The sequence below is a fragment of the Protopterus annectens genome, chromosome 6.part1 (genome assembly GCF_019279795.1).
Source record: "Protopterus annectens isolate FY-2018-M chromosome 6.part1, PAN1.0, whole genome shotgun sequence".
Classification (NCBI taxonomy): domain Eukaryota; kingdom Metazoa; phylum Chordata; order Ceratodontiformes; family Protopteridae; genus Protopterus; species Protopterus annectens.
Window position 1 is genome coordinate 348,014,972 of NC_056738.1, and position 14,310 is coordinate 348,029,281.

At 37.3% G+C, this 14,310-nt stretch overlaps 1 protein-coding gene across 1 annotated transcript in view; it reads left to right on the forward strand.

Annotated features, from left to right (window-relative positions):
* SCYL1 (SCY1 like pseudokinase 1) overlaps positions 1 to 14,310 on the forward strand; it is a 1,581,020-nt gene that overhangs the window by 1,189,484 nt on the left and 377,226 nt on the right. The window contains exon 11 of the mRNA XM_044075764.1: positions 2,138 to 2,326. Coding sequence (XP_043931699.1) covers positions 2,138 to 2,326 — 189 coding nt within the window. The remainder of the gene's footprint in view (positions 1 to 2,137; positions 2,327 to 14,310) is intronic.

Genomic DNA, 14,310 nt, shown 5'->3' on the forward strand with positions numbered 1-14,310 from the left:
CTGCTACCCTGTCTGGCAGCCCCTAGGACCCAGGGACACATCTTATTTTCTGTTTCTTCCCCTCCTAGCTGGCTAGTTTCTTCCCAGATGTCTTCATGCTGCTGGTATGGAGGTATTCTGAGGATTTATGCTCATGTGTCTGTTTATGTACCCCTCCGCTTACAGGCTGAGGTCATATGTCAGGCATGTAACTCATGGAAGGTTTAGACATTGATACCCCAGTCCAGGATGTCCGTGGCAGTAGCCCATTTGTTTGGAACACTGCAACAGTGATCAGTAGGACATCTACTGTTATAGTAAGTTGTTATGCAACTGTACTATACTTGAACAGAACTGAGGTTGCAGTTCATATACATTCTGGCATATTTACTGGTGTGGGTATGCATAGATATGTGTGTGTGTGTGTACACACACACACGCGCACACACACACATATATATATATATATATATATATATATATATATATATATACATATATATATATATATATATACACACGCGCACACACACACATATTTACAACTAAAATGTGTAAGTAGAGCAACTGAGTATTGTTTGACATTGTACACGTTGATATTTATCACTGCTTCATTGACAATATGGATGTTCCTTAGGGGAAAAAAAAGTGCAACCTATGTCTTTTCTGTCATTCCTGCACTATCCAGCAGTGTGCACAAAATTTAATTTACTTTTGTAGTTATTTACTGCTCAGAACAGCAGATAGATTGTTTTTAAATAATAGGCAAAGCACATAGTCTTGCATGTGGCTTTTATGTAGTAGCTTGGATGTGTGCTTGTACTGCTCTGTGGCTTCTATGGTATGAAGAGATGAGGAAGCAGGGGCACAGAAAACCGATATAGTTCATAGCAAGCACTGCAGCAAGGGATAGAATGTCCAAAACACTAGCTGTTATTTTTCTGTGCCACTGTCCTTTTGCTTGTGAAAGAGCATGCCATCTTCTTGAAGTATAAGGAGCAGTAAATGGTTTCTAGCTCCAGCGTGCCTCAACTACTGATGCTGCTCTGAGCACAGACTCTCATGAGTACTCTGGTATGTCTGGCTGCACATACCTGAGCACTGTGTGAGGGGGACCCCAAGAACTCATGGCATCTTGATCTAAAAAAAAAAAACAGGGAAAATGTTAGTTGTAAATAACTGAACATGCAGACTTTACTGGGAGAGCCCTAGTAGACTGATGGCCCATTAATGTGCTGAAACTTTAATGTCCATGTCCATGGCCCTGAAGGCTTCAAGGCTAAAGTTGTTCAGCAGGATGTCAGTATTATTTTCATTAGTGTGCTTTCCATAGGGAAGGCCTAAAGCAGATTGTTGGTAGTAAGTAGTTATCACCACATTACCACTGAGCAGTGTAACCAGATTTTTTTTTTTTTTGGAGGGGGTGGTACAAACTGCTTTTACTCTTTTAACATTTACTAGATGAGTAAGGGCCAGTGCAGCTGATTTCACTTACATACATTCCCTGCTGTAGGAGGGGTACAACTTTAGGAATCCAGGGTGTTTAAAGTTAGGTGCTAGTAACCAGGACAGCAGCATTTTCAAGATTTAAGTATCATAATTGTCATTTATACAGCATGGTGGCAATGTTTCTACTTACTGCATTTGTGCCTGAGGTTTGTAAGAAAATTAAGTTAGTAGAGATGCACTGGATGATAAACTACATTTTAGGTGACTGCTCTTCATCCCACTAAAAAGCTAATGGCTACATAAGGCGTGGTTCATAACATAAATTTGGTGCTGTTGCAGCAGGAAGTTGGAGGGTACGTTATTGGCACATACATTCCACATATCCAAGTGAAAGATTTTATTTAGCTAATAAAATGCAGTAGTGCAGAGCTAAATTACTAGTGGTGTGTTACTTTGATTAGGTTTCTGCTATAGCTTCTGAGCCGCATCTTGCCTTTAATGATACTAGAGCCTATTGCATTTCAGCAGAGCAGGGCAAATCAATATTACTGGCAGAATTTTGTGGTGGAATTTTTGTGGATGATGAGTAAATGAACAGGAAAGCAACCAATCCCAGTACTGAAGAATTGTTTTAATGATCTCTTAAGTTATTCATTTAGACTTCCTGTACTTAATGTTTTTGTTTCTCTCATGTTTTTTTCTTTTTCAGACTCGTCATAGGGTTTTAATTTCAGCCTTCTGCCGTGCTACAAAGGATCCATTTGCACCTTCCAGAGCAGCAGGTGTGCTGGGCTTTGCCGCTACTCATAACTTCTTCTCAATGAATGACTGTGCTTTTAAAATCTTGCCAGTCTTGTGTACTCTCACCATTGACCCTGACAAGAATGTCCGTGATCAGGTACTGAGTGAACAGACGGTGAAATTCCTCACCCTCCAACTTTTAAAGGGGTAGTGTAGAACATAAGCTAAGAGAGCTTTGAAATGGAGTGCAGTAGTTTTTCTAGAGAGTAGCTCATTAATGGTTTAACAGTTTTTCCAATGTTTAGAAGGCAAAAGACATATTTTAAACTTAACTTTGGCTAGGTACATTGTATGCAGTTGGCTGGCTAAAGGCAAAGGTACATTCAGGTATTTTCTTAACACTTAAATTGGAAATGAGGGTATGGCTATGGTACCTCATGAAGTACAGAGTTGTTTGATTTCTCTATTCAGAAAGCCAATAATGAAGTCATGAAATAGACTATGAAGATTGTTTGTCATATATAAATATACTAGAATTTTACTTTTTATACAACTCTCATGCTACTCTTTGTGGCAGAACATATATTGTAGGAGTGGTACGTTTCACAGATTATAGGATCAAGAAGCATTAGTCTTGCAAGGTAGTTTTTGTGTCTACCAAATGTGAACAATGCTAGTCTATCTTTGTGATTCTTAACAGTCCCAGTGTTGCAAAGTCAGTCCTTGGAATGACCCTGTTTCATGCTTTGTATTATATCTATATGTTTATTTGTTTGTATATATAAATATGTATGTCAAGATATACATATACATACACATAACTCTGTGCATGTCTGTGTGCATGTGTGTTTTAAATTGTAATATCATTTTTGAAAATGAAACTGCTGCGTGTGTGTGCGCGTGTGCCTGTTTAAAAATTAGGTTGAAGCAGTAGCCATACCACCTAAGTGCACCATTTGTGGAGTGGTGAGCTTTTAATGCTTGGTCGCTTGGTGTTTTTTAGATGTTTATACAGAAAGTGCGGATAATCTGAATGAAGATGAATGATAACAAAAGTTAAGGGCAAAATGTGATATGGTGATAAGCCATTGCATGTGGATTTAACATAGTTAGACTTTATTCTTTGCATTTCTGGCCCGGAATTCATGTCTGCTGTAAGAATGGCCCTGAAATTTTTTTGAGATGCTTGGAATCAAAAGTTTTTAAATTTGTGTCTTCACTCATAACAATAACAAAGGACCTTTAGATGTTTCCTTTACACACTGGGTGGCAAGCCATCACTGTGCCATAAAATCATTTGCCCAATGTAGTTCTACTTTCCTGTCTTTAATTTTTGATTATAAAAATGTAAAATGTTAAAGTTAAAGGTATATGTGTGTGTGTGTGTGTGTATATATATATATATATATATATGTATGTATATGTATATATATATATATATATATATATATATATATATATATATATATATATACATAGTAAAATATTTACCAGAAACATAAATTGCCCTTTGGAGTATCAAAAGTGCTCTGAAGCTTTGGAAGCTGGCTGGCTATTGTATCATTAGCAGGATATCACTCATGTAGTTAAGACTACTGCAGCATTGATCATTAGAGCATCAACTGTTATGGTAGGTTTAACTTATATAGCTGCACTCCACCCGTCTCCCCCCAGCACAGTCAGTGTGTAGAAGTGTTTTCTTAGATTAAGTGAAACGTCTAGCCACAGTATTGCATTTCGTACTGTTTCCTTATCATACCTCAGCTACATTATTATGCAATATAAGTAGTGGCTTTTGTTGCTTAGATGGAAGCAGTGTCAGTGTTTTTATAGTGATTTCTCATCAGTTACAAAAGGATTACCAAAGGTTAGAAGGATCTCACTGGTAGTTTTTCAGTATAATCTTCTAGTTTATTGTAGAGGATTAAGAATCTGCATGCTATGGTCCTGAGTTTTATCCCATCATTATTCATTTCTCTGTGGGCATGTAATTCAAACATGCTGTTTGGTTGCAGCAATGGTCCATCTTTTCCTTTTTTTTAAACAGTGATTGGTGGAGATGCTGTATAAATACTGAGCAGCAGATACTACTCCTTGTAGGACACAATATAGAAGAGTCATTGGTCAGTGCTGAAAGAATATATTACCCACAGCAATAAGAAATAATTTGTTGTAGATTTTAAAAATGAGTGACCAGAGCTGCAGAGGCATGATGTTGTGATGGTTGCCAAATAAGATGACAGGTAGCTAGACGTAATCCATTAATTGTTTCCAGTGATAAGTATTACTTTGATTCCACATTATGTTGCAGCAGTCATACAGTATTATGGCTTGCAATGGGGAGTTTGTATGTGTGTGTAAAATGAGCTGAAATGCATTACCATGCCAGGAATGGTTTTCACTTGATTACTAGAGGTGAACTCAGTCAGAAGTAATTATTTTAGGGGATGCTGAGGCAGACTGAGTTTGAAATCAGTTGATTCCTACAATCAGTTTTCAAGCAGGTGATTGTATACCTGACTTGTTAGGGCCAATGTGTGAAGCTGAGTGCTTGAGAGAGAGAAATGGGATAAAATGCGTTACTTTAGCCAGAATTTCTTTCACATGACCATGCTCAAATATCAGAGGTGAATCTTGTCAGAAAGTATTTTTGGGGGTTGGGAGGCATTCTTTATGTGAAAACAACTGATTATTATACTAAATTTCCGTGTAAATTTATTTATTTATTTATTTATTTTACATTTGTTAACCGGGCTAGTCTGGCTGGATACATTGTCCATTTTCAGCAGAGGCCCGAGGAGAAAAGCTCCATTAACAGACTAGTAAAATTACAATAAAAAGAACAACAATCAAAATAACAATCAACACAGAACCAATCATACAAAAAAATGTAAACATACAAGCAAATAAAGGACAAAGTTGTTATTGGTGTAGAGAAATGCAGAGGTATTATAACAAGAAAAAAAAACAATGGAGAGGCAACATTATTTAGTAGTAATTGCTATAATGACACTGACTCGTAAGGGAAGAAGAATTGAAATAAACTGACAGATAGAGAGTCAAATAAACTTTACACTATTTACAATTTAGAATAGAACAACTTATGCCAGAGCACTAGTATAGGAGCGAGATAAGCATAGAAGAGATTTGCATAAAGCTAGAAAAAGAAGAGATGACAAATTGCACAGTTATAGCATATAGTAGGAGCAAAAAGTGAAAAAAAAAGTTCTGCAGGTGGGTCAGGATAGGGATAATCAAAGGTTGAGAACAACCAGTAGGAGTGAAAAAAGGGGGGGGGACTAGAAATAGGGGAATATTTTGCTGAGCTCAGTCGGGATTAGAGCATGGGCATAGCCAGTGGGTTTGTAAGTGGTTTCTTATTTGTTTTTTGAAAAGGTGAGATGAGCCTAGGGTGGTCAGGTGTATGGGAAGTTTGTTCCAATATGATCCTACAGTGTTGGCAAATAAGGAGTCACCTGCTTTATTGTGGGATTTGAGAGTAGTTACTAGAAGCTTACTGGCTGAGCGAAGGGAAGTGAGATTTTTATATGGGGTGATGAGGTTATTAAGTATGGGTGTGTTGGATGGGTAATGTAGAATTTTATAAGTGATGACTAATTGTTGTAGAAGTATTATGTTCTGAAGTTCTAGCCAATTGAGTTTTTTTAGATTGAGACAGTGATGAGTACGGAAAGGGGAACCTGTGGCAAACCTGGCAATACTATGGTATGCTGTGTTAAGTTTTTGAAGGTTAGCTCTTGAAAGGTTGATAAAAGATGGAGAGGCATACAATAGTGTGGAGATGAGGTGAGTTTGGGCGAGAGACACTCGGGTAGTGGCAGTAAGAAAAGGCTTTAGTCTGTAGAGGGCACCTATTTTTTTATTAACAGTCTTGATGGAAAGATCAATGTGGTAGTCAAAGCTTAGCTGATTGTCTAATAATCTGACTGAAAGCAAAAGTTGAAATGATTAGCTGGTTGCCTTGTCACTGCTTGTGTGTGTGAGAGAGAAAGAACAAGCCTAGTCCTAAATAGTTTTTCTTCGGGGTGGTAACTTCTAGGAGTTACATCAGTGACTGTTTAACTGTGATCAAGTGATAGCAGTTGTTAACATTTTCATACAAACATTACCACCCCCCCAAGAAAAACTACTTCGAATTTCCCAGTAATGTTTTTTTTTTTTTTCTTCATTAGTCTGAAAACTTCAAATGTTTGAAAACATCACTTTTAATGAAAACAAACTGGGGTTTTAGTTTTGATATTACAACTTTACAATATATTTATAAGTTTACGTAATACGACTTTTGCCCCATGAGAAAAAGAAAGACTTGGTTTTGAACTGAGTAGGATGGCGTTTGTAGCAAACATGCTTTGAAATTAAATTAATTCTGAAAGTTAAAACATGGGCATCATTATTTCATTCACAACATACCACAAAGCAGCTATTTCAGTTCCTCCCTCATGCAGACTATTCATGTAAACTATTCCGCCTTCTAAAAGGAAATGCATGCCATAACAATGAAAAGTTACATAATCTGACTGAAAGCAAAAGTTGAAATGATTTTTTTTTTTTTTTTTTTGTATTTGGGCTTGAGCTTACTGGGAAATTTGAATTCATACCCCAAAAGAATTTCAAGATGCATCTTTTCCATTACCTTTTATCCATTTATTTATTTCAGTTTAATAACCAGGTAAGTGGACTGGTTGACAGACCTGGGCACCATAGTGCAAGATGCAAACAGAAAATTATACACAGAATAACGAATACATAGAGAGATACATACGTAATACAGTAACATAATAGAGACAATACATCTGCATGTTATTTTCAATTGTAAATTCAAATGAGGTTATTTACAGTATGTACAATTAAGATAGGCATTGAACTAATGATTATTTGTTCAAAGTATATCTTTGAAAGAAAAATGTGACCACAGCGTGAGCAGCAAGGACTACCCATTGTCCCAAAAGCAGGAGCATTTGCTTTCCTTAGACAGTTGCTCCTTTAGTTTGTTTCTAAGTAATTAAAGCACCTTTTGCTTCTTCACTTCTGCAGGTAGCTGATTCTAAACAGCTGGGTCTAGCCTAAATAAAACTCTTTCTGCTATGAAGAGTTTAAAACAAGGTCTAATTAGAGTAATGCTGTCTCTCTCTCTCTCTCTGTCTCTCTGTTGTTAGGCTGCTTAATTTGTAGTTTTGTTTTTGGGTGAGGGTGCCAGTGTCCCTTGTGTAACACCTTGTACATCTGACATCTAATTAGAAATGTGGCTATCATTTACAGGTAGCCAGTTACACCATTGTAAAAGTTGGCAGTGATGAGTTTGTGGTTCTGCAAAAAGAACACCTCGGTAGATTTTGTTTATAGTAGTTTCTATTTTACATGTGTTTGAGCTAGAATGAAAGGTTACAAGGTAGAGCACATATTAGATTTTAAATATAAATACATTTTTAACTAAGGTATTGCAAGCTCTAGGGGTGAGAAAGTATGAGATTTTGTACCATTTGCACCTAGAAGCTCAGATAGCTGAATATCTAGATCTGTTTAAAGATGTTTTGCTAGAAAATGTGAAACTTACTCAGTGATAAAACTATGTCAATTATAGACACCACCACCAGGAATACATCATAAGAATGCTAGGTTGCAAAGTTACATTATATTCCTTTCGTGTGGAATGGTAATCCTAGAGAGCATTTTTTACTCAAATTCAAAATATAATCTCCTTGGAATTGTCAAGGAAGCCTGCTACATATTATCACTGAATATATATATATTTTTTCTGAACACCTTTATTGAATTGTCATTTGTGACATAGGCAAACGTATATTTATATAAAAGTAGTCAAACCATGTTAAGTTCACATTTACAGACATTGTACATCACGTGTTTTGTTATATATCTTATAATCTAGGCAACATTACATAATAAATTATTCAGCTCTTGCCTCAGACGTTGAGCTTTTGAGACATTTCATGTGGCGGTTTGGTATTCACATTCACTCAGAGCTCAGAAACGTTAAGCAACCACACTATTGACTGAGACTGTTCTATACCAGATTTGACTTTCTTACTGAGTTACTGAAATAACTATGCAGCAGTTTTGGAATTTATTGTGGGCTGAGCCAGAATTACTTTGCCAAAACCATAATGGGAGTAGAGGAAGAGCTAAACCATTTCTGGGCCTCTGATTCCTAGTGGAACCTTGTATTATGCTGTTTTGCTATTCACCGATGGGCTTGTTTGATATATTTTTTTCATTGCTCTTCTAAGTTGTTCACATTTGTGCAGCCTTCTGCTCATTCGCTCAGAGTTGAGCAATGCTAAGCAATCACACTGTTGACGCTATTCTATACCAAATTTTACTTTGTATCTGGCTAGAAACACCTAGGATGAGCACTTTTGCATTTCTTACTGAGTTATTGAAATATGTCTGCACTTATTTTGGCATTTATTGTAATCTGTAACAGACTATAGGAAAACCAAGCCATTTCTAGACATCTACTTGCTAGTGGAACCTTGAATTGTGCTGTTTTACCATTGGCCAGTGGGCTCGTTTGAAATTTGTTATATTTCTGTGCTGTTAAAAGTTGCACATGTAACCTTAACTTATCTTATATAACCTTCTCCGTAAATTAATTTTTAAAAACAGTCAGTAGTTGCATGAAGAGCCACTTATTTGGTGCAAGAGGTATATCGCAACATTTCTGTAAGTCATCTCCAACCCTACTGTGCCACTTCCCCTGTAGCTTACATTAATAAACTTCTGGAACCATTAATTTGTGCCTTCCAACTATTTGTGTAGCCAGCTTAGTTGAAATGGGCATCCTGAGACAGTGTAGCAATTACTACAAAATAAAAAAAATACTGACAACCACCTAATACTTAACTAAATTGACGCAGTGTGTGAGAGATGTAGTTATACAATGTTATTGGAAGCAAAGTTCTCGCATATAGCCAAAAGAAACAGCAAAGAAGTTTTCAGTAACACACAACACCATATTATATCTGTCACTCAGGCTTCAGGCCAAACACATAGACCTACATGTAGATATCACTCAGACTTCAAGCCAAACACATAGACCTACATATGCAGAGACTCTTAAAAGTAACTTGCCTAAACCACAAAGACCTCCTAAATGTAACCTAAAAATAATACCCTCATCAACCTCAAACACTCAATTCAGGCTGCACCCACCACAAAACATGCATTTATAATTCTTAGTGTCTCAACTCAGAAGCTCGTAAGACAGACCTCCACACTATCTCAAATCCTAGTCATAGCTGATTCCATAGTGAGACACACTGAAGCACCTTCTCTCCAGGATGAGCAAGGAGAGGGTCATGGTCAGTTGCCCGTCAGGTGACAGGATTCACCACATTGTGCGTCCACTCAAGTCCTTACACCATGCATACACATTTTATACAGTCAGAGTAGGCAACCTGAGATGTACCTTCCTGGATTATATGAAGAGAGACATGATCGAGCACTTGGAATACATGTATGAACCTAGCCCTGAGCAGCATTTAACCTTCACCAAGAATGATGCTCAATAAAAACAAATGATTATTGACTTCATTTGGCTTAATCTATGGTGTGATTCAAAGGATGTCCTATGTGCATCAGCCTGGGAGTAGATGGAAGACATTCCTAACTGCTTTGCCAGCGATTGCCCGTACCTTTCCCCTGAAGGCTTTTGTATATTGGTAAAAACCTTGCCCCCCCCCCCTCACCATAGTGCCTTTATTTAGGCTTAAAACCTCTCAGCATAACAAAAATAACATAAAGGTATTGCTGCTTAATCTTTTGAGTGTTAACAAAAAACTCTACTCTCTACAGGCATTCTTTGCACTGGAATGTACTGATGTATATATCATCATGTACATGTGGTTCATAGCACCCCATCAGTGCAAGGATTCAAGGCCTACCAAATGTTCAGATGTACCACACTAGATGAAGACACTAAAGGCGGCATTGTTTCTATATTCGTAAAAGAAAATTTCACACCCAGTCTTGTTAGAATTCCAACCTGGAACTCCTCCATGTCCAACTTAACGTTAACATAATTCTTATTACATCAAAACTAACTATAGGACCCCCTCTGTATCTCACTTGGTCTACCTCACTGTTATGTATCCCCTGTGCATTCAACCAAAAAACATCCTTATAGGGGACTGCACCCCAACTAGAGCCAACAATATCCTGGGCTTGCTTCTCACCTATGTGGGACAGCATTGCTCCCTACTAGTTGTAACTTCCTCCGTAGTGAAATCAAACCATAAATCAGTAACATTCACCATAAGACTGAAGCTGGAAGCATCTTCCAGCAACTCTGTATTCAGGAATTATGCTAAAGCTGCTCTACTAAAACTGAGTGGTGGCCTGGCTAAATTTGGCATCCTCTTCTAACCTGATGATGCCTCTGTGCATGTGAAATCCTTTACAACCAAATTTTATGCACATGTAAATAACTATATACATACATCTAAAATAAATGCAATGCCAAATTTAAAAATTAACCCCCTATTGTGGAACCCAAATATAAACAGACTTTACAGTAAAAGAAAAAAGCTCATTGTATGAAAAATAAATTGTCTAGTTAAGGAAAATATTTTTGCTAAACTTAACAAGTAAATCTAGTCCTTGATCATGTCAACCAAAGCCAGATTCTAGGGAAAAAAGCCACTCAGGCTAACTATAACCACAAATCCTCCTTTAACTATGTTAGAAACATTAGAAACGATGCTCAGCAGTGCATAGAGCTAATAGTAAGTGATATCACGTACTCAGACCCAGGGGACGTACCTATACTTCTTGCTGATAAATTTAGTTCTAACCCCCCCCCCCATTACCAGATCACATAGTGACATCCAGATCACCCCCTCAAATCTCCCAAGAATAAGTCCTCAAAGCCCTGTCCAAGGCCAATAATGCTACTTTGAGGCCAGATAATGTACCAGGATGCTATCTGTCCAGTCTGAAACAGAACCTGCCAAACCCCCTACAGAGGCTATTCAGTGTTAGCCTCCAAACAGGCTTTGTACTGGAGAAGTAAGAGGATAGCCACAGTCATCTCCCTCCACAAAGGTGGACATCAACAGACTTGGGTAGTTATAGAGCCATAAGTCTGCCTAACCTCATCTGTAAGGCTATGAAAAGAATCATTATGGAATTAATAAAATAAGGATATTGGCAACCTACAAACTTTTGACTGTAATCAGTTTGGTTTTACTAAGGGAAGATACTACCTACTTAACATAGGTGACTTCTTTGAAAAGTTTAGTGAAGAAATGGATGAAGGGAAAATCAGTGTACACAACATGTCTAGACCACACAAAGGTGTTTGACACCATCCCATAATTGGGTATAGTTGATAAACTCACCCAGCTAATTGTAAATCATAGTGTAACTAGTTGGACAGCAAACTGAGTCACTAATATAAACCAAGAAGTTAGGGGAGATAACTCTATATTCTCCAAAAGACCTGTCACTAATGATGTACCCCACGGTTCAATCCTTAGGCTACTCCTCTTTGGTATTTCCTTTTTTCAGGTCAAAGCTAATATGGCTAACCAAGTTTGCAGATGTCTTTTAACTTTATGACATCATAAACTCTGCAGATGACACCAAGATCCTCCAGGAGAGCATTTCCCAAACACATAGTTGGTGTCAAAACATTGACCTAAAACTAAATGCCAGAAAATGTATAAATAGTATCCTTCAGCAAGCATGATGTCCCCTGTAACTGCTGACAACACACCGCTGAAGATTGATTTAGTAGTTAGAAGCCTGGGGACCTATGCAGACAATGAATTGTCCCTCAATTACCATGTATCCAATATTGTAAAAAAAGTTCTTCATTGCACAGTTTATTTGTGCAGGTATGACATCAAGATCAAAGGATGCAATCATTCAACTATATTGGGATCTTATTAAGCCAGTTATTGAGTATATTTCACCCTTTGATATGTACCTGCCCAAACGCTTGACACAACTTGAACAACCAGAACAGTTTCTCACCAAGAAAATCAATGGCATGAATCATAAAAGTTACACTGACCGTCTCAAAGCCTTGGCCCTCTTCTCTGTATCTTACAGACTTACTCAACTGACCCCATCCTTTCAGGCCTACTACATGTCAGCAATTCTCATGGTGTTATAAATACCTGCTAAAGAGATCTTAATCTCTGCTGCATCATAAATAGAACATCTTGGAGGGATAGATAAGTGAGAGCAGTTAACTCTTATCAGTCACCTTTCATGGGATGTACTCCCTACATTTAAATGTATACCAACAAAAGCACATGAACCCTTAAACTAATTAGTAATCTACAAGGGTTTTGAAGTCAAATAATAAAATTATTTACTTTAAATGAATAAGTGAATGCATTTCCATTCCAAATCAATATGCAGATAGAACAGCATTAGGAATTGAACAGACAGGTAATCTTCAGAAAAAAATGGGTAACACCTGCATTATGAATTGTATGGTTTTGGCTAAAAGATATAGTGTGCCCTTACTGTCTGTCGCCTTTAAAATCAAAATAGCATTTAGAGAGTCCTTACTGAATCTTATGACCATTTATGCCTTGCCAATAACCATCCTTGGACCTTACTTCTTTTTTTGAGGAGGGCTAGACCATTCAAGTCAGTGGTGAATTTGTGAATGCTTTCCCAATCATCCAGTTCCTGTTTAAAAGAAGGTAATATATCACAGTATTTGATTTGCAGGAGGAGTCTATTCCAGCAGTAAGGGGGATTCTGCAAGAACATCTGCTCTGATGAACATCTCAGTGAAGCACTGCTGTTGCTTGCCAAACATGTGTAAGTATGCAAGATCAAGCATGGAGAGAGACTGGGTGAGGAAAAAAAGAAGCATTACTACAAAAATGTCCATACCTCTCAATTTCTTTGCTCAGTAATTCTGGTCAAAAACAAAATAACGGGGAGACAAAGACCTAAAATCAGGGACAATTTTTAATTACTCTAATTTACTTTAAAAAGTTATCTTTTTAAAATCTTAAAAAAATAATCTTAAAAGTTATTATCTTAGTGAGTTAGAGGCATTTTCAGGTTTCATTATATTAACTGTCTTCATTTTACTAGTGCCTAGTGGAACTATTCATTAGGACTGTATCTGTTCATTTTCTTGTTCAACAACTCACAATTTACTTTAAAAAGGTTGGTCTTTTTCTTTTACATTTCCTTGCAAAATGTTCTTTTCTAACACAGTTTGCATAATCTATTAAAAACAAGAGAGTTCTGTTTATTTTTGTACCTGGAGTCAAGTCTCTGGTCAAGTTGCAGAATCTGCCCTACTGTTAATGACCAAACCAACTAATCAAATTACACTCTGTAACTGTGACACAAACACTAATGGAACTGCACCCACAGGACCCATGTTAATGCTCATTTCCTAGATTCTCATGCAGCAATACACAGCTCAGTTTTGCTGCAGAACTGATGTTACCAATTGTTTGCTGAGTTGCCAGAGGAGTACTTTTTGAAGTTATTAGTTTGATGAGTTGCAGTTCAGTGAATCCACAACTCAGTGTATCAGTAGAGATCCTTCACACTAATTACATGAGGCTCGACTTTCCATCGTATAAGCTTTACTGTTGCCTCCACTGCTGTTACAGTTCATTGCCACTTGGCTGTGTTTATAATCCCTATTATGTCCGCAAAACATTCACTTTATGTCTTTATTGTACTATTCTGTTTTTCTTATTTTTCTCAATCATTTTATTTTCAGTTAATTCTCCCTGCTGTGCACACATCTAAAGGTAATGATAAAGTCATCTGATGTTCTTTTTGTGGATCACTGCTGAAGACATAGCTTACATACTATGGTCCCAAAATCCTGTCACACTTTCAAAGTGGAACACCCCCGGCCAGGCTGATGTCACCCACCTTACCTCTAATATCCTTACATAACCTGTGTAAATGTAGTGTACTTCTGTCCATCTTTTAGTTATTTCTTCCTGAGTTTACTGAATGCACAATGTTCTGCTCACTAAAGAAAGTTTGAATGCTAGTCATTTGGTTCCAGGCTGTGACTGAAGAGCAGAACAGACAAGTACCCTGTTGCCCCCCCCCCCTTTTGGTATCTGAATGTCTGCTCTAGAATGTTTTGAGTAAAAAACATTT